Source organism: Palaemon carinicauda, chromosome 41 (assembly GCF_036898095.1).
Source record: "Palaemon carinicauda isolate YSFRI2023 chromosome 41, ASM3689809v2, whole genome shotgun sequence".
Classification (NCBI taxonomy): Eukaryota; Metazoa; Arthropoda; class Malacostraca; order Decapoda; family Palaemonidae; genus Palaemon; species Palaemon carinicauda.
In genome coordinates, this window is record NC_090765.1 from 7109421 (window position 1) to 7130146 (window position 20726).

General features: G+C 42.1%; 1 protein-coding gene across 1 annotated transcript in view; it reads right to left on the bottom strand.

Moving 5' to 3' along the window:
- pigeon (protein) overlaps window positions 1-20726 on the bottom strand; it is a 153942-nt gene that overhangs the window by 82928 nt on the left and 50288 nt on the right. Inside the window, exons 5-7 of the mRNA XM_068364505.1 lie at window positions 15996-16080; window positions 11558-11740; window positions 9959-10041 (exon numbers count right to left, since the gene is read on the bottom strand). Coding sequence (XP_068220606.1) covers window positions 9959-10041; window positions 11558-11740; window positions 15996-16080 — 351 coding nt within the window. The remainder of the gene's footprint in view (window positions 1-9958; window positions 10042-11557; window positions 11741-15995; window positions 16081-20726) is intronic.

A 20726-nucleotide genomic window follows, 5' to 3' on the forward strand; every position in this document is an offset into this window, starting at 1 on the left:
CCATTTTGACTTCCTTGGAAGTTTGTGCTCGAACTCCAACAGGTCGAGCACTTGACCCAGAAGGCTGGGCTACCACCTCTAAGGAAGATGCACATGATGGGGATTCTGTCTGTGGTAGTACTTTTGAGGTGGTGGAAGCCATCTCAACCTCTTTGGAGGCTTGTTCTGTGCCTTTAACTGTTCAAGCACTTAACCAAGATGGCTGCACCAATACCACTAAGGGAGATGCACCTGACAGGGCAGGTGCTACCGCTGTGGTAGTAAGGGGTAGTGGATTATTAGTTTTTGGTGGCACCTTAATAGCTTGAGTAAAATCAAATTGCCAATTTAGTAAATTTTTTGCATGGCCTACACTAATATGTTCAGTATTTGCTTTCAAGATGGAAGCTTCTTCTAGCTTGTATTCTCTACAACTTTTATCATTTGATTTAGGGTGTTCTTTACAGTTTGCACAGGTTGTATCTCTCTTGCATTCACCATGTTCTAACAGCGACCAGTTAAGGCAGACCTTTGTATTATTACAGTACCGGGATGAGTGACCATATTTGAAACAACTGAAGCAACATAAAGGCCTAGGTTTATATTGTCGAACACATACTCTTTCATTTTCAATATTCACGTGATCAGATATACAGGGGTTTCAAATGTTAAAACTATCATGCTTGTTTTGGGGATCTTACTTTCCAGACATCAGAAGGGCACATGTCCAGAATTTCTGGTTCTGAAAAATCATATATTGTAAGTCACTATCAAAGACTACTCCTTTACCATAACTGAAGCTCATGTGTGGTTTAATATCTTTAATAGGATCAGTGTCTTCAATCTTCATGCCACAAGGCATGTGAGCTTAGGTATCTGATTTAGCATATATCAAAACATATTGCTTACCGTATCTACTAATATCCTTACTTTTAATTAAACCAACTTTTTTTTACAAATTTACACATACAGTAATAGTTGTAATTGTCAATCTTCCCCGATGCAATGATCCCTGTTGGGGCTTGGAGATTCTTACTTTTAGAAGTCTATGCTATATTACTTTTTATATCCATTCTCAAGGTTTATATGCATCTGCCTAATTTTTTGTTTCCTTATAAAGGAATCTTGAAACTTGAAAATAATACCCAAGCATCACAAAAGCCTTTACTACAGTTACGCTCCATGAAGATTTCCTTGACTGCCCCAAATCTATAAAAGGCTTCATGAATTGTATCAAGAGCTACAGCCAATTGGAATGTTTTTTAAATGGAGAATTTTAAAATTTTTATTTGGATCTGGTAATGCGCCAGAACCAAAATGTTAAGTATTACTGTTGTCATTACAAGAAAATCTTTTTGAAAATGGCAATGAATAGTCTGTAACAACACTGGACAAAGAAGTACTGTTGGAGGAATCCTTTATATTGCCGAGGTCGTCAACAGAATTTTTCTTAGTTACACAAGCAGAGGTCATCAACGGTGTCTGGGGTTCGCCACCTGATCCAAGGATACGGGGAACATTAAGTTTACTCAATTTTTTTTTGAGGGGGAAGGAAGAGGTGATAATAACAATGGTAAAAATAAGTATAAGGGAAAGAAAATAATAAGACTGTTTCAAATTCCAAAGAAGACCCTTATTAACCTTTCATGAAATTAATTTCTCCACCAATGACACCTGCGAGAGCTGCTTCCCTAATGTCCACTCCCTATCCTCCACAAAGGGATAGTACCACTACAATTAGGGTGGGTCAAGTGTATGGCAAACCCACTTGATGGGACTGAGAGCCTTTCAAGAATACAATCATCCCCACTGTAATCATAGTGGCAAGCAAACCGGACAGAATACCAAGAGTCCTATATCTATGAAACCAGCCAACCCCTGGAATCCGAAGGCCAATTTTTTGTTCGAGAATAGTTCCGCGTGCCAGTATGGGAATAGTGACACTCCTAGGTGTCCAAACATTATCGGGTAGTTGGCAAGACCACCACAACTCCCACAACTGATTTTGAAAAAAAGTTTCAATCTTGAATATAATGTCCCCTAAAAAAATCTAGACAGTAGAAATAGTTAAGAGAGTTCTGACAGTAAGGTTGGAGAAAATTGATAAATATGAAGGAGAATGAAGCAATTATAGGTAATAGAAATAGGATGAGAAATTTAAAGTCAAACTGAGGAAAAAACTTTCCCAGTTCGAGAGCTCTCTTGCCCATTACAGGGCTTCAGTACAGGTACTAAAGATTGGGTCCGTGCCTGTACTTCATGTCAAACTTCAAAAGTATATCAACACACGGATTCAGGAGTGGGTACCTTTCCTCAACCTCAGCGTTGTTTTGCCCACATTCATGTCAACATAGTAGGTCCCCTACCCACATCACAAGGCCACCGTTACCAGTTTACCGTCATTGACCGCTTCACCTGTTGACCTGAAGCCATCCCCATGCAAACTGCAACGCCTGCCTCACGTACATCTGTCTTACTCAGGATGAATAGCGAGATTTAGTATCCCAGTGCATATTACTTCTGACAGGGGTACCACTTTCACCTCTCAATTGTGGATATCATTAGCGAACCTCCTGAGCATCACTCTACATCAGACAACTGCCTATAACCCTACAGCCAATGGAATGGTTGAAGACTTTCATGACACTCTCAAACCAGCTTTAATGTCCGGCTGCAATGACTCCAACTGGTTTACATAGCTTCCATGGGTCCTCCTGGATGTCTCAGCAGCTGATATGGGGCATGGTAACCCATTGATCGCCCAAGCTAAAAATTTTCCGTCAGCAACGTCCTCCGACAATCCCTAGTGCCTACGTCATGTTGTGAGAAAATTTACTCCATGCTGCAAAGTCACATACCAAATGACTTAAAAACCGGAATGCATATCTTGGTGCGCACCGACGCTAGCAAGCCACCACAGTTTTTTTTTTTTTTTGTATCCAGTTAAAGAAAAATAACATATTTTGCTAACCTTTTATCAATATTATTACTAGCTAGGCTATAACACTGGATGGAAAAGCAAGATGCTATAAGCCCAAGGGCTTTTTAGATGTCATACCTATTTGGAAAGATAGATTTGGGTAGTTTTCTAGTGCAGGTGCACACTGAAAACATGCTAATCATAAGTAGTTCGGTAATTGAAATTGCTTAATATAAAATAATGCAATATCACAAATTTTTAGTAATTTGTATATTTCCTAACATACTTACCTCGTACTACTTTCTTAGGAGGTACCTGGAATCTCCTCTCAACCGACCAGAGTTTTGTGTAGTTTACCCTACTTCCGTTTTCTGTGAGGACTACCCCAGGCGGAAGGATACATGCCCTGAGGCTAGTCCCGAGCCAGGTCGCGTGTTAGCTTGGGTCTCGACCCTCAGTAAGTTCTTGGATGTTAAAAATTAACTAAGGGTTAGAAAGGCACTCGGGGAAGGAAGGGAGGGCCATTACCCGAAAGTAGTTCTCGGTAAGTATGTTAGGAAAAATACAAATTACTAAAAATTTGTGATTTGTTCCAACACAGAACTTTCTTAGGAGACTTACTCTTTAGGAGGTGGGAGTGTCTACCTGACCTAGACCCAACTAAGCAGAACGGCCGTAAACCTAGATAGGAGACTAGGTTCCAAAGGTTGTCGGAAAACAAACCGTAGGAAAAACTACACAAAGAGCTCACACTAGTGTCTAAGTACTCACCCCTAAAAAATTTCTTGCTGTTGTGTTCAGTGACGAAGCTGTGAAGTCATGTCTTGTGCAGTCTCTACTTGGTCAAATCTCCGGGGAAAGAAGAGAAAAGAGAAGACAAGGGGAAAAGGGAAAATGAAGCTGTGTCTTTTTAGTCTTGATACCCGCGATTATACCTGGGGCTTTGGCCATTAAATCGCTTGGAGCGCGGAGATGACTGTCCCAATAGAGAACCCGTCTAGAGACTTCCTCGAACATTCCTTGAGGTAGTGGGCTGTGAAGGTAGATTGGTTCGACCAGGTGCCTGCCCTGAGGATCTGCACTACTGCCATGTTTCTCTCAAAGGCAAGAGAGGTACTTATATCCCTAATGTCATGTGGTCTGGGATTACGTGGTAGGGGAAGACCGGCACTACTATAGGCCTTGATGATCACCTGTCGAAGCCAAAAGGAGGTAGTATTCTTAGAGACCGGCTTTCTCACCGTGCCCGTGGAGACGAAGAGGTTCTTGATACCAGGCCGGAGACTGGCAGTCCTCTCCAGATATTTCCTTACGGCCCTGACTGGACACAACTTCAAATCTTCCGGATTACCTGACCGAGGAATTGCTGGAACAGTGAACCCCTCGAATTTTGGATCCCAGACAGCTGGATTTTGTGTTTTAGCCACAAACGTAGGAACGAACTTGAAGGAGATCTCACGCCAACCTCTTGTATGCGAGACTTCGTAGGACAAACCATGGATCTCGCCTGCTCTCTTAGCTGAAGCCAAAGCCAACAAGAAGACCGTCTTGAGCGTGACATTTCTATCTACTATGACCTTCAAAGGTTCAAAAGGAGGCTCACTCAGCATTTTCAGAACTCTAGCCACATGCCATTGTGGCACCCTAGAGGCATGGGGAGGAAAGGTTTGCTTAAAGCTCCTGATGAGCATAGAGATGTGCCTAGAGGAACCCAGATCAATGCCTTTCAAGAGGAAAACTTGGCCTAACGCTGCACGGACTCCCTTGATGGCTGGAATTGACATGCCCACCACGTCCCTGAGGTGTACGAGGAAATCCGCAATGTCCGGAATCGAGGCTCTTAAGGGCTTGATGTTTCTGGAGGCACACTATTTCGTGAAAGTGGTCCATTTTGCCTGGTACACCGCTGCCGATGAGTGCCTCAGATAACGAGACATTCTTTCAGCTGTTCCTGCCGAATAACCTTCTTTCCTCAGGAGCCGCTGTATAACTTCCACGCGTGAAGGCGCAGAGATCGTGGATTGTCGTGGAACCTTTGGAAGTGTGGCTGCCTCAGGAGATCTGGTCTGTCTGGCAGAAACCACGGGGGAAGGCACGCTAGCTCTTTTAGATCCGCGAACCATTCCCTCTCCGGCCACCAAGGCGCTACCAAAGTCATCCTTAGATTGTGAGCCATCCTTACTCTGTTGAGCACTTGCCTGATCAATGCGAAGGGAGGGAAGGCATATATGTCAAGATTGTCCCATCTGTGTTGAAAGGCGTCTTCCAATGCCGCCTTTGGGTCTGGAACAGGAGAACAGAATACGGGGAGTTGTGCTTTCAGTCTGGTTGGGAAGAGGTCCATCACCGGCGAACCCCACTTTTGGATGATGAGTCTTGCTACTTCTGGGTGAAGGGACCATTCAGTCCCCACCACCTGGCCCATTCTGCTGAGTCCGTCAGCTAGGACATTCCTCTTTCCCGGAATGAATCTTGCTGTTATTACGACTTGTTCCGACTCTGCCCAATCCAGAATCTCCAACGTGAGATCGCACAACTCCTTCGATTTTAGCCCGCCTTGCTTCTTTATGTAGGCTACCACTGTGGCGTTGTCGCACATTAACGCCACTGTTTCCCCTTAGAAGATCGACGAACTGAAGGCACGCTTTCTGAACGGCCCTCATCTCCAGGACGTTGAAATGCTGAGTCTTTTCCACCTCCGTCCAAGAGCCCCTTGCTGACTTCCCGAAAAGGTGAGCTCCCCATCCTTCCTTGGAGGCTTCCGTGAAGAGGAGCATCTCCGGGGGCTCCACTGCGAAGGGCATCCCCTTGAGGGTGTTTGCTCAGTCCCTCCACCACTCCAGGGATTGCCTCGTCTCTGGAAGAACGGGAACTATTTCGTAGGGCGAACCTACCTGGTTCCAGAGTCCCTTCAGGTTCCATTGGATGGTCCTGAGTTTCATTCTCCCTTGGGGAACCAGCTTCTCCAATGAAACTAGATGGCCAATCAATCTCTGCCAATCCTTCGCTCTCCTGGGCTGTCCTGATAGGAAGAGACGGAGGGCCTGGTCCAGGTTGTTCAGCCTTTCCTCTGATGGGAAGACTCTCACTAGTCGTGAGTCTAGAACCATCCCCAAGTACGTCATCCTGGTGGAGGGAGACAGGTGCGACTTCTCCAGGTTGATGGTGATACCCAGAACTTTGCAGAATTGCAGTAGCTTCGAGCCTTGCTCCTTCAAAACTGCCTCTGAGGAAGAAAGGAGCAACCAGTCGTCCAGGTAGCGAATCAGATGAATTCCCCGTTCGTGAGCCCATACGGGGACAGTCATGAAGATTCTCATGAAAATTTGGGGCGCTGTTGACAGGCCGAAGCAAAGAGTCTTGAATTGCAAGACCTGGGTATCCCACTTCACCCAAAGGTACTTTCTGCTGGAGGGGTGAATAGGGCTCTGGAAATAGGCGTCCCTGATATCTATGGATATCATGAAGTCTCCTTCTCTCAAGGACTCCAGGACCGACTTCGGGGTGTCCATCTTGAAGCTGGTCTTGCACACAAACTTGAGGGCCGACAGATCTATGACTGGTCTCCAACCTCCCGTCACTTTCTCCACCAGGAAGAGGCAGCTGTAGAACCCTGGACGCGGTTGTAGTACCGTTTCCATTGCCCCTTTCGTTAACATAGTGGAGACTTCTTCTTGTAAGACCTCCCTCTTCAAGGGGTCCTTGGGGGCTAACCACTCCGCCTGACTTGCTGGGATAAGAGGTGGAGGATCTGCCAGGGACAAAAGCCTGTACCCCTCTTTCAACACTGTTACCATCCAGGGTTCTGCTCCGTGATTCTTCCATGCTTGCCAAAATTGTTTGAGGCATCCCCCTACCTGAGGCTTGGGCAGGAGTGGGGGGCCTCTCACCCTACCTCCTTCTGGAGGAGCGACCTGATCGTCCTCTCCCGGAAGCTGAGTGGGCTGTTCTAAAGGTGGCTTGGGCTATGGGAGCGCCCCTGCGGGAGAGCTGCGAATGCTGAAACCACAGGGACGCTGGGGCCTCTCTCCTCACCTGGTTAGGGGAGGCTCGAGACGTCGACGGTCCATCAGATGGAGGCCTTCTGTAAGTGGGCCTCCTCATGGCATGAGGTCTTGGAATGCTCACTTCCTTCCGTCTTGGAAGTTTCTCAACCACTTCTTCTGTCCGTTTCAGGGGAAAGAGTCCGTCACCCCACACAGGAAGGTTCCTCAAAGTCCTCGCCTCCCTGTCCGGCATACGCCTGGACAATTTACTCAAGACTGTGTCTCTTCTTCGCAGGACCCAGTTGGCGGATAACGCTAGAGACTGAAACGTTAGGAACTTCAAGGTCCGCCCTCCGGAGCTGGTAAGTTCCTTCTACAGTGCTTGGTTGGACGGAACTGCAGGGTCGGAGGAAGTCTGGATGCCTACTAGTGTCGAGGCCCACCAGTCTAACCAAGAGGTGACGTTGACAAGATCTTTGGACATCTCCATCATCGTCGCCTCCGATGGAGAAAAACAGATAGGTGCTGAAGAAGCTCTGTCCTCCGAAGCCCCCTGACCTAAAACTTCTAGGGAGTCTTCCAATTTGCTGGCTCCTTGTGGCTGTCCTTCCATCCAATAATATTTACTTTGGGACTTCAACCCCTGGAGTAACTTGGAGGAACTCTGAACTTTGGAACCTTCAGCGTTTCATGCCACAACCTTGTCTATGTGAGCACGGCCAAGCCTCACATCTCTGGCCACAGGTAGGGCTAAGGAAGGCTTCTGTTGAACGGGTTTCTCCATTAGCCTATTAAGGCTAGACCGCCAGGCATCCTCGTCGGAAGGAAGTGGTTCCTCAATCCTGTGGTGTTGTCGAATCAGACCAATAACCCTCCTATAAGGGGAGTCCTCCGCTGGCGCGGCTTCAGTGTCGCCGTCCGCGCCCTCCGTCTGAGGTTGAGGAACCGTACTGATGGGGGCCTTCGCACTAGGTTGTAGTCTGAGGATGGGCATTGCGGAGGGAGCGAGAACCTCCGTCCTTTGTTTGCCTTTCTTCAAAGGGGGGCGAGGCTTCCGTGGGTTTGCCCGACGGAGGAAGCCGTCCCTCTATATCGCTCGGCTGAGCTAACTCGACGAGGCTGCCCGTCCGAAAAGGCGACTCCCTCCGCTGGGCAGGTTGAAACGCCTGTTTCGAGGCCTTACGCCTGTCCGAAGAGCCCCTTGGGTCTTTGCGAGAGTCAACTCTATGGCTGGTGAAGGCCCTTCTAGGAGGACTGTCTCCGGGAAGCCAACCCGCAGTGCTCGGGAAAGTAGTAAAGTCCGCGAGCTTACTGCGGGGAACGAGGACCCATTGCTCCTTTGGTGAACTGCTCCTCCTGGCTTTCCTTCTCGGGGACCTTGACCTCTTCCTCCCATGTCATGACCTAGAGCGGGACCTCGAGGGGGAGCGCTGTCTCCTGGATCTGTCCCTCCTTCGACGGTGTCTTCTCCACATCTCATCCTCCGACGACAATGATGAGCCTGCCTCCGAGGACTCCGACGACTCCTCGTAACAGATCCGAGAGGCGGGCGCGTCCGTTTTCACAATTTTCTGGGTTCCAGATGTCGAAAGCTGAAGGAAGACGTCGGGAACCGTCGATAGAGAGGCTGGGAGAGAGGTCGGACGATCAACATTCTGGAACCAGGACCCAAGGCCGTCCTCCCCCCTCAAAGGTGACCTACAGGGAGTTCTCGGGGGGGCCCCATCCGAGGGGATCTTCCAACGGCGAATCTTCTTTTCCTGGGGCTCCTTCAGCTGCGGAGGCGCCGGAAACATAAATCCAAGAAGCTGGTGAGGACAGAGGGACATCTTTATTCCACATAGGGTCGTCCGAAGAGACGTGCCCCCCAAGCACAAGGGCATCGTCTTGCGGACCCTCACTAATTAAACTTTAAGGCCCCCCCACTTGCCTGTAAAGGATCAGCAACCCCAGAATCCCGAAGACACGACTCCTGGGGAAGAACCATTGTTTCTTCCCCGCAACGGACTTACCTCGTCCCCTACTCTGGGTAGGGGATGAAGAGGGAACTCTGTCAGACTTCTCTCCTGTAGACGTCGCGGGCGAAGAAATGCTGGTGTTCCTGGGCGAACGTTTAGATGACTACTTCTTCTTCGTTCCAAACCTCACCCACTGCCCCTCACTCCATGAGACACACTCCGGACACGTGTCCGAAGGAGAGCAAACTCTACCCCTGTACGAAGAGCAAAGGGAGTGGAGTGCGGGTCCACCTCAGGCTTAGACAAGAACGCACCACACGACTTCCCAGCCTTAGGCCCAGGACAACGGCGGTGATGCTCCATACCGCACTAGCACAATACCGCAAGACACAGGAATGCAGCGGGGAAGGATAACAAGGGCAAGTAAACACTTTAAAAACACAAGGGAAAGCACAAGGGAAAACAAGTGAACACGCGAGAGCACAAGGGAAAGTATAGCGGGCCACGTGGGAACACGCGGGACACAAGAGTCGGGGACACAAAGGATCGCACTGAGACAAGGAGAGCGTCGTGATGATATCATGACGCGACCAGAGAACTTACTGAGGGTCGACACCCAAGCTAACATGCAACCTGGCTCGGGACTAGCCTCAGGGCACGTATCCTTCCGCCTGGGGTAGTCCTCACAGAATACGGAAGTAGGGTAAACTACACAAAACTTTGGTCGGTTGAGAGGAGATTCCAGATACCTCCTAAGAAAGTAGTTCGAGGTAAGTCTCTGTGTTGGAACAAATACAGTATTCTGGCTGCCGTCCGAAGGTATTTCTGCTAAAACCAAACAGCAGAAGATGGATTTTCCAATAGAGTTAGTTGATAATGATCTTGCTGTACACTGGCTTAATTCAGGTCACAGAATCAGTTGGTTGGAGACCATAAGAGCAGTCCATATTACTGACTTAGCTCCTTAGTAGAAATAAAAGTGGCAGCCTACATAGACCATTTGGCTATAAAGACAGAAAATTTTTGACCACCTATGCTGTACACATTCCTGCCAAATAGTTATATGAATATTAGGCAAAATTTATTCAATATAACAGAAAAATATAAAAACTCACCACAGTCTCATGAGGTTTGTTTGGATGAAACTGCAAGGCTGTAAGCATTGGACGTGGCCTCATTTCATCCTCCTCACTCTCTCCTAAAATGATCATGGAATATTTAGGTTAATTAATTGAAAGTCCCACTTATCTGGATATCATCATCGTCATTAAAATTATTATTATTATTATTATTATTATTATTACTATTATTAATACAGTACTTAATTATTATTACTATTATTACCGTATTTGTTAGATGTCGGCTACCCCCAAAATTTGGGGGAAGTGCCTTGGTAGATAGATAGAGATTACTATATTTCCCATGTCATAAGACGCTACAAGTGGTAAGACGCACCCTTGAATTAGCAAAGCAGTTTAAAAAAAAAAAAATGAAGATTTTACAAGCTATCTTAGCAATAATTCCTGATCAGCAACTCTAGTGAGATTTTTGTCTGGCACAGTAAATTTTCATATTTGGGTGTATTATGAGATATCTAATTTGATATTAATTAGCTGCACGTCAGTTACAACAACTTTATTACATATTCATATAAGAAATCACTAAACCAGTCGTAGCTGCTACCACAACTACAAGGTTACTGTTTGGCGTTTCAAGTATTGTTTACATGAAAGCAGTGTTGCCAAATATTCTTAATCCAAATTTGGTAAAGTAGTAATATTCCGAAAATATTTCACAAATTCCTTATATAACCTACACATTTTCACCCAAAAATTAATTATTGATCAAAGAAGTCTCTAGATAATCCTCAAGGAGGAATACTTTTGTTACTGTAAGTGTGAATCTAGGTTGAGTTACCCTTCTGTTAAATATTTTAATGTTACTATTCTTAAAATATTTTTCTTGTTTCCATTCCTCACTGGGCTATTTTCCCTGTTGGGGCCCCTGGGCTTAAAATATTTTTCTTGTTTCCATTCCTCACTGGGCTATTTTCCCTGTTGGGGCCCCTGGGCTTATAGCATCCTGCCTTTCCAACTAGGGTTGTAGCCTAGCAAGTAATAATAATAATAATAATAATAATAATAATAATAATAATAATAATAATAATAATAATAATAATATCAATAATAATAATAATAACTTGGTAACACTGAACTCAACTAATAGTGAGATGTTTTTTTCTAAGGTTGTGGGGTGATTTTTTAGGAAAAAAGGTAATTCTACCAACATTTGGTGATGTGATGTTAACTCATGGATGGGCTATTTAAACATGGAAATTGCTCTTTTCTATTTTCCTTGCCAACAGACAATTCTGTAAAACATAGAGGCATACAAATACTGGGCAAGAATAATTGAAAAAATAAAATGAAGCAAGAAAAGGGGAATCATTTTATTGAGGTTACTCACAGGAGATGCAAGGACTTATTTTTTTCATATCTTAAGAACTACTTTACGTTAACTATGTACTTTTCTTAGCAGCTGAATTAGGTCTGGCCTTTTCTTAGACAATATTTATTCAAAACTAACCCTGCTATATAAAATGAAATCATTACTTAAACTTTTGCAAATATAAAACCAGTATTACTCGAAATATTAAAGATATGTATTGTAATAAAAACTTCAAGAATAAGAAAATGCAATGAGAAGCTTCTCACCTGAACCTAAAGTTAATCCAACTTCCGGAGGTGGTCGATAATGAAGATAATATAAGTGGTTATGACGTGGTTCCCACTGTGCCCATACAAATGAACGTACAACAGAATCTTTTAATGGCAGATCATCAACAACCCAAGATGCACCATCTTTTAGACTTAAAGGGAAGGAATATATGGAGATTGCTGAAAAAAAAAACAATAGCTATTAACTGCCAGTCATGCAAATGATTAAACATTTGAAATCAAGGAAAGGCTTGTCATCATTATCATCATCAGCATTAGCATTCAAGAGATGATATATTGATCAAGAGGGGAAACTTTTGAGTTGTAAAACATTCTTAATTGTGAATAGAGCCCTTTGTTACAAATTCTAGAACATTTAATTTTAAATACCTTGTGCACCTATCAATATAATCTTGTTCGAAAGCTATTATTGGAATATTTTTTACATTCTATGTATGATAATCTTTAATTTTACTTAGCATGAATTTGAATAAAACCTGGTATCTTGTATTTGCATAGATTAACCCATTACCAACTGGAATACCTATCTTAGAAAGAAGCAGTAAAAGATATGTTCCTAATGTCTAACACAGGAAGTAAATATGTCTTTGGGTTCAGAATCTTTAGTGGCAAAGACATAACACATAGCAACAATTAAGGAAATTCACTCCAAAAGATTTTCAAACTGTTCTTCCTGGTATACATCTTAAGCTTCAGGTGCCTCTTACTCTACTTCCAGTGCCCTCTCAGCTCACTTGGCTTCAGCTTCAACTAAAAATATCATTCAGTAGAAAAGCAATAGTTTGTGTAAGATAAACTAAAGTATATTCTGTTTTCCATTTTCAATGAGCAGATGAAAGACCCCATATTTATTCGTTTACTTGCAAACTACTTTCGCTGTGCTGTTATTCCCCCATGAAGGTTCTTCTTTCTACCCCATACCACAGTCCTTCACTATCTCCTGAGGGCTATACAACCAGATAAGCATTTTATATGAAAGCAGAGAGATTAACTCCATATACAAGTAGGAGGTTCTTGGCCTAGTCCTTCCGTCCTTCAAATATTAGGAAGGAGGTTCTTTCTTAAATTCAAGAATAAATGTAATGTATTCAGCTTTACAAGGGAACAATTCATGGAGCTGACATTCACTTCAAATTCAAGCAGAGGTTCCCTCCAGCTGCAATCAGAGATTCACTCTATATGTAAGTAGAGGTTTACTACATTGATAAATGTTCTTGGTCTTGTTCATGTCATTTTTATACTAGATAGATGGCTCCTCTTTCTGTTCTTACTCACTTCATGCATATAGCTCTTAGCCATGGCCTTCCCATATAAGAAAGGGGGCTATATAAATAATTCCACATTACAGTACGTGGGGCCAACTCAGATGACTATGCAAGCCAAAGTCCAAGGCATAGATTAGAGACCTCAATGGATGTATTTAATGCTTCCAAGCATAAGAATTCCCATTCCTGCTATGCAAGCAACTCCAGTTGCCAGCACAACTCTTACATCAGGAGCAGCAATTCTGAGAGGAGGATAAAACAACTGAACAACCTCACAGCACCAAGATTTTCTACAACCAAGCCAACAGATGACGGGAGAGCAACTGTGCTTGTGACAGAACCCACATTAATAACAGAAGCCATGCTAACCAGCAAGAGTCAAGCTACCTACAAGAACTGCAATATCAGCGGTAGTTATACCACTAACAGGAGCTGCATCTGGAGTAGGAGCAACACCAGCAATATGAACCTTTAGTAGCAACAGGAGCCACTAAAGTGACAGTGGCTGAAAGAGTAACAAGAGCCATGCCAATAAATGCTTGGACAGACAGGGATCAAAGCCATAACATGACCAGAAACTAAACAGAGTTGAGTATCCACCTGATTTCAGACTTTAGCCAAGAAAATTATGTCACATATTGGATATACTAGTATCTTCGTCTCTTAGCAAAGCTTCTTTTACGTGCATGAACTAGGAAAATTCAATCTAAAATTACCAGGGTCACCCTTACTTGGAGTCAGCGAAGCTTTGATTAACCCAGACCATATACAGCACTTCAAAATAGAAGATTGGCAGCTGAAAACTTGAGCCACGGGAGCCATTGAGAGGGTACATATAGCAGAGGATGCTGAAAAAGACGAATTTTCAAATGCTCTCTCAGTCAAGCAAAATAGAGTCCTTCAATGACTTCCTCAATCAAATTTGCAAAATCTTTAGTCATCACCAATTAACACATTGAGGGATGTAATGGAACAGATAGCAGGAGAGAAGTTTGGAAAAAGATACATAATGCCCATGGTTTATCCTCAGCTCTTTCAGCTTCTAAGCTCTAGGCCCATGAAGTTTGACCAGACTTCTAGGGGCCCGTCTTGGGCAGGGAAACTAACTTCAAAGATAAAAGCCTCGTCTAGAGATGTAACCTCTTATATTCTCCATACTTAATCACGTTTTTCAAAGTGGAAATGATAGAGCAATTCCTGAGGGTACAATCAAGAGATCGCGAATTGGCAATGGTGAGCCATGGGAGCTACTGTAATACTCTTTTATACTCTTATCTGACAACCCAAAGGTATCTGAGGAGCTTTTTAAGGCTAACCTATGTAGTTTTGATTTAATCACTGGATATCTTCTGCTTGTTGAAAACTTATTAAAAAAAATCTATCAAATTTGGTTTCTTCGTCACACCTAAGGTACCTTTCCTGTTTGCCATTATGGATCCACATCTTTTTCTGTAAACCTTGGTGCAACAGCTTTCTAGTAACCTTGACTTAGCTACTATACAAGCAACAATATATAAATTGTGAAGCCTCATACTCACTTGTACACCTAATTTACATACATCTGGCTTCTAACTCTAAAACCTTTCCCCTTTGCAATACCACATGGTTATTCACTAAAGCATATAAACTTTCATATTGTCTTGCACATGTGGAATTGGATGAACACTTTGTACATGGATACCACATTAATTTTGGCATTTTGTTTATTAGTGCCAAAGGAGAACCTTTGGGTGTCAACATCAAGGAAAGTCTGAGTCTGTCCCTTTTTTATTACGCTATGGGCTTGCAAATGAGAACTTTTCAATGGAAAGAAAGCAGGTGAAAATAATTTTGTCTATGTTTACTTCTTATTTACTGCTTTACCACTATCCCTCCATCCAGGTAATGTGCTAGTTTGCAATATGCTAGAAAGAAGTGTGAGTCTTGGCAAAGACTTTAAAACACTCTTAATCTATAGTACAAATCCTACATAAAGGATTTCTGGGTCATACTTTGAATGTCTTAAATTAAGATTCTGAAGTGGGTATTACCAGTAGAACAGCCTGGCATCTAAGCAGAACCCCCAACATCGTTCACAGGATGGAGATCTAGTATCGTGGTGAATTGGGCAAACTGACTGTGGATGTTTTTTTTTTCTTCTTCTTTTCAAAACTTGAGGTCAAATAGTGATTGCTTCAAAACATAAGAAATGAGACTTGGGTAAGCATCCAAATAAATAATTGAATACTGAAAATTTAGATTTTTGTAACATGAAATTCCTAGCAAGCTACAGCTATGATCCTTAGCATTCTGTACTCATATCTATCCAAATTCATTTATCTTTTTATTTTCAGATACTCACATTATTTCTCTGTAAAGAAGTCTGGTAAAGCCTTTACACATGCATCAATACTAATGGGATTTATATATATAATAATACTTGAGCAATTTTTTCCAACTTCATCCAAGATGCACTTGAATAATTTGACATTCAAGTGTATTACCATGGGAACAGAAAATATCTCATTTCTCCTAACACTGTCCTCATCTCCATCTCTTAATAAAATTATACTTCTTATGCATTTCATAATACATAAAACAATTAATCCATTTGCATTTTACAGACTTCAGCATTTTCTGTGCCCTATACTATTACACTGAATTCAAAGTTTACTTTCATTAGGCTCTTTTCATCAATAAAAGTTTTCCCTGACTACTTCTGACATCCCAAGCTTAGCTGAGCTTATAGTTTCTTTTTTAAATCATAGCATCTTCATCCCACCATTCTACAATACTTTTCAAACATTTCTTAGAACTCTTCCTCTGATTCTGGTAACCAACAAGTAAAACTCCCATAGGGCACCCTTTCAGTAATCCTTGTAGATTCCTCCTATATTATGATAAATAGTAATCGACTTAGTGCTGATCTTAGATGAACATAGATACCATATAATACATTTGAAAATAATGGTACTCAAGTGTGAGGAAATGACGTTTTTGGTGAATAAATATTACAGTATTGGTTATCTTGCTACCAAATTAACAGGGTCTCTTGTTCTACACATCACCAAAAAGTAATATTACATTACTCTTCATATTATTATAAAATCTTAAGAATACTTCACAAAAATCCTATATTATTGCTTTAAAACAAGAAAATATAAACTTACATTCACGGTGAACAAAAACAAGAAGCTTAGCTATCCAACTGTCTACAACAGGTTTTCTACTCTCTTCTGTATGGAGGAATTCAAGCTGAAAACAAAAAATGGAAATTAATTTCACACAGTAAAAATCAGACTGCGTATATAAACCAACAAAATTCTGAATAGGTAAAATGCAATGGCGGATATGGTAATTAAAAAAAAAGAAAAAATAATAACGGTTCTAAAGGCATATGGCCAGGGACTTAACCAAGAACCTAAGTGACAGAGTACTAAACGGGCAGACAAAGATGAATTCCCAAGACAAGTGAACAAACAATGGCCGCCGCGAAGGGCCAGACGGGAATAATAAAACAGACTATACTGGATATAAAACAAAAGCCCGTTACTATAAAAAGCTGTCAAAACAAACTATGGTACTTAACATTGGAATGTGTGAAGATGGAGCTTCGGACATGACGAAATAAATCCACGAATGTTAAAAAAGTCGAGAGCACCACAAAAAAATTTCACACTAACGAAGTCCAAAAAGAAGGATGTTGTTCAGATGGGGCTCGCGTCGTGGCGTGGGTGGTGTGGCGCTGGTGGTTGGCTAGGGCCGTTTATCGGCCCATCCCTTTGACGAAGGAATTAACTAAATGGAAGACAACCTGTGAATAGTGGATTTCACGGTCCTTTGCTTTATACACGACACCCAAAAGGTGCTCGCGCGAGGGTTGTAACCTCAGCATTCCATGCTTTTATCTTTCTCTGGTATAATTGGAAGGTTTTATCAGAAAAGGTATATAAGAAGGACTTTTTTCACCGGGCGCCACAGGTCTCTCCCCAGAAATAGATTTTTCCTTCGTCAAAATCCCTTAATAGACAGAACTAATAAGTCGGCCCATCAGCTAAGAAGATATCCCTGGAGAGGAAGCTAGATGTCCATAATGAGACCTCTGCCAAAGGATCTGGTCAAGGATATCTCTCTTCTACCAGATTTCCTTCCCTATGTGCCATAATCAAGCCAAGCACAACTTCAAAGTGCTTAAACTCTTAGATTTGTTTTAGGCAGTGGAAACACACTATGGCTAGATCAATCCGATTAGCTCTGGATATCTTTAAAGTATATATTAGCAAAGAATGCTAATTTTACCACCCTGTATAGTGTTTTAGAGATGGTAAAAAAAAATCAACCTTTTTAATGAGGGAAGTCACAAGGCAAAGGCTATCCCAAAAAGAAATGGACTTGCGCACATACGAGTGGCGTATTTCATATACAATTTCTGAATATTACATCAGTACCAATATGTTACAGGATATCACAGTTTTCATTCGTTTGTAGCCATTATCATTAGTTATCATCCGAACACCTTCTCACTCTTTCTCTGTGTGAGTGTGTGACAATGTGTGTGCGGGTGCGTACGGGTAGTTTATTTTTTAAAGCTTTATATAGTATTTAATTTTTTATTCATTACTAAGCCTTCATATTTCATCAGGCATCATTGTAGTTTATTAAAGCATGTTTTTCCTCCATTTTTAATTTATTGAACATTTCAATACCCAACAATTACTTTTGGTAGGCATCAGCCGATCTCAAGGTCACGCTACCATATTGTGATTATGCGCACATACAGTATGAATAACACAGAATTGTTTAAATAATCTTCTCAACTTATCCAAAATTTCACCATAATGAATATTACATCAGCAGCAACAGTATCCATACAATTTGTATATCTATCTATATACCAAGGCAGTTCCCCCAATTTTAGGGGGTAGCCGACATAAAACAAATGAAAAATAGGGGATCTTTCTTCTCTATGTTCCTCCCAGCCTGACAAGGAACTCGACCTAGTTCGGCTGGTACTGTTAGGGTACCACAGCCCACCCTCCCCCGTTATCCACTACAGATGAAGCTTCATAAAGCTGAATCCCCTACTGCTGCTACCTCCGCAGTTATCCAAGGCGACTGGAGGAAGCAGCAGGGTCTACCAGAACTGTCACAATCGCTCGCCATTTATTCCTGTTTCTAGCACGCTCTCTTGTCTCTCTCACATCTATCCCCCTATCAACCAGAGCTTTCTTCACCCCATCCATCCACCCAAACCTTGGCCTTCCGCTTGTACTTCTCCCATCAACTCTTGCATTCATCACCTTCTTTAGCAGACAGCCATTTTCCATTCTCCCAACATGCCAAGACCACCTTAACACATTCATTTCCACTCTAATTATTATTATTATTATTACTATCCAAGCTACAACCCTAGTTGGAAAAGCAAGATGCTATAAGCCCAGGGGCTCCAACAGGGAAAAATAGCCCAGTGAGGAAAGGAAACAAGGAAATAAATAAATGAAGAGAACAAATTAACAATAAATCATTCTAAAAACAGCAACAACGTCAAAACAGACATGTCATATATAAACTATTAACAGCATCAAAAACAAATATGTCATAAATAAACTATAAAAAGACTCATGTCCGCCTGGTCAACAAAAAAGCATTTGCTCCAACTTTGAACTTTTGAAGTTCTACTGATTCAACCACCCGATTAGGAAGATCATTCCACAACTTGGTCACAGCTGGAATAAAACTTCTAGAGTACTGCGTAGTATTGAGTCTCGGGATGGAGAAGGCCTGGCTATTAGAATTAACTGCCTGCCTAGTATTACGAACAGGATAGAATTGTCCAGGGAGATCTGAATGTAAAGGATGGTCAGAGTTATGAAAAATCTTATGCAACATGCATAATGAACTAATTGAACGACGGTGCCAGAGATTAATATCTAGATCAGGAATAAGAAATTTAATAGACCGTAAGTTTCTGTCCAACAAATTAAGATGAGAATCAGCAGCTGAAGACCAAACAGGAGAACAATACTCAAAACAAGGTAGAATGAAAGAATTAAAACACTTCTTCAGAATAGATTGATCACCAAAAATCTTGAAAGACTTTCTCAATAAGCCTATTTTTTGTGCAATTGAAGAAGACAGACCTTATATGTTTCTCAAAAGTAAATTTACTGTCGAGAATCACACCTAAAATTTTGAAAGAGTCATACATATTTAAAGAAACATTATCAATACTGAGATCCGGATGTTGAGGAGCCACCGTCCTTGACCTACTTACAATCATACTTTGAGTTTTGTTAGGATTCAACTTCATACCCCATAATTTGCACCATGCACTAATTCTAGCTAAATCTCTATTAAGGGATTCACCAACCCTAGATCTACATTCAGGGGATGGAATTGATGCAAACTCATTTCTTACAAGCGTTCTCACCCTCACTACTTCGTTCCTAACCCTATCTACTCGAGATACACCAGCCATACTCCTTAGACACTTCATCTCAAACACATTCAATCTGTCTCTCTGTAACTTTCATTCCCAACTCTGATCCATACATCACAGTTGGTACAATCACTTTCACATATAGAACAGTTTACATTCATGCCTTACCCTCTATTCTTTACCACTCCCTTCACTGCCACCGACACTTTGCATCCTTCATTCACTCTCTGACGTACATCTGCTTCCACTCCACCATTTGCTACAACAACAAGACCCAAAGTACTTAAACTGATTTACTTCCTCAAATAACTCTCCATTCAACATGATATTCAATCTCACACCACCTTCCCTTCTCGTACATCTAATAACCTTACTCTTACCCACATTAACTATCAACTTCCTTTTCTCACATACCCTTCCAAATTCTGTCACTAATCAGCCAAGCTTCTCTTCCCCGTCTGCAACCAGTACAATATCATCCGCAAACAACAACTGATTTACCTCCCATTCCTGATCATTCGCGTCTATCAGTTTTAATCCTCGTCCAAGCACTCGAGCATTCACCTCCTCACCACTCCATCAACATAAAAGTCAAACAACCATGGCGACATCACACATCCCTGTCTCAGCCCCACTCTCACTGAAAACCAATCGCTCACTTCATTTCCTATCCTAACACATGCTTTACTACCTTTGTAGAAACTTTTCACTGCTTGCAACAACCTTCCACTAATTCCATATAACCTTATCACATTCCATATCGCTTCCCTACCAACTCTATCATACGCTTTCTCCAGATCCATAAACCGAACATACACATCCTTACCTTTTGCTAAATATTTTTCGCATATCTGTTTAACTGTAAAAATCTGATTCATACATCCCCTACCTCTTCTAATACCACCCTCTACTTCTAAGATTGCATTCTCTGTTTTACCCTTAATCCTATTAATCAGTACTCTACCATACACTTTTCCAACCACACAACAAACTAATACCCCTTGAATTACAACACTCATGCACATCTCCCTTACCCTTATATAGTGGTATAATACATGCACAAACTCAATCTACTGGTACAATTGACAACATAAAATACATGTTAAACAATCTCACCAACCATTCAAGTACAGTCACACCCCCTTCCTTCAACATCTCTGTTTTAACACCATCCATACCAGATGTTTTCCTACTCTCGTTTCATCTAGTGCTCTCCTCACTTCCTCTCTTGTAATCTCTCTCTCATTCTCATCTCCCATCAAATGGCACCTCTACACCTGCAACAGAAATTATATCTGCCTCCCTATTATCTTCAACATTCAGTAAACATGCCAAATTCGCAGGTAATTTGAATTTTTCCTAACTATACAAACCTTAGCTATTTAATATGGGTAATTACTTTCAGCGTAGCTGAAATGACGAGCCATTAGAATTTTAACGAGGGTTTACTACCCATACCCCA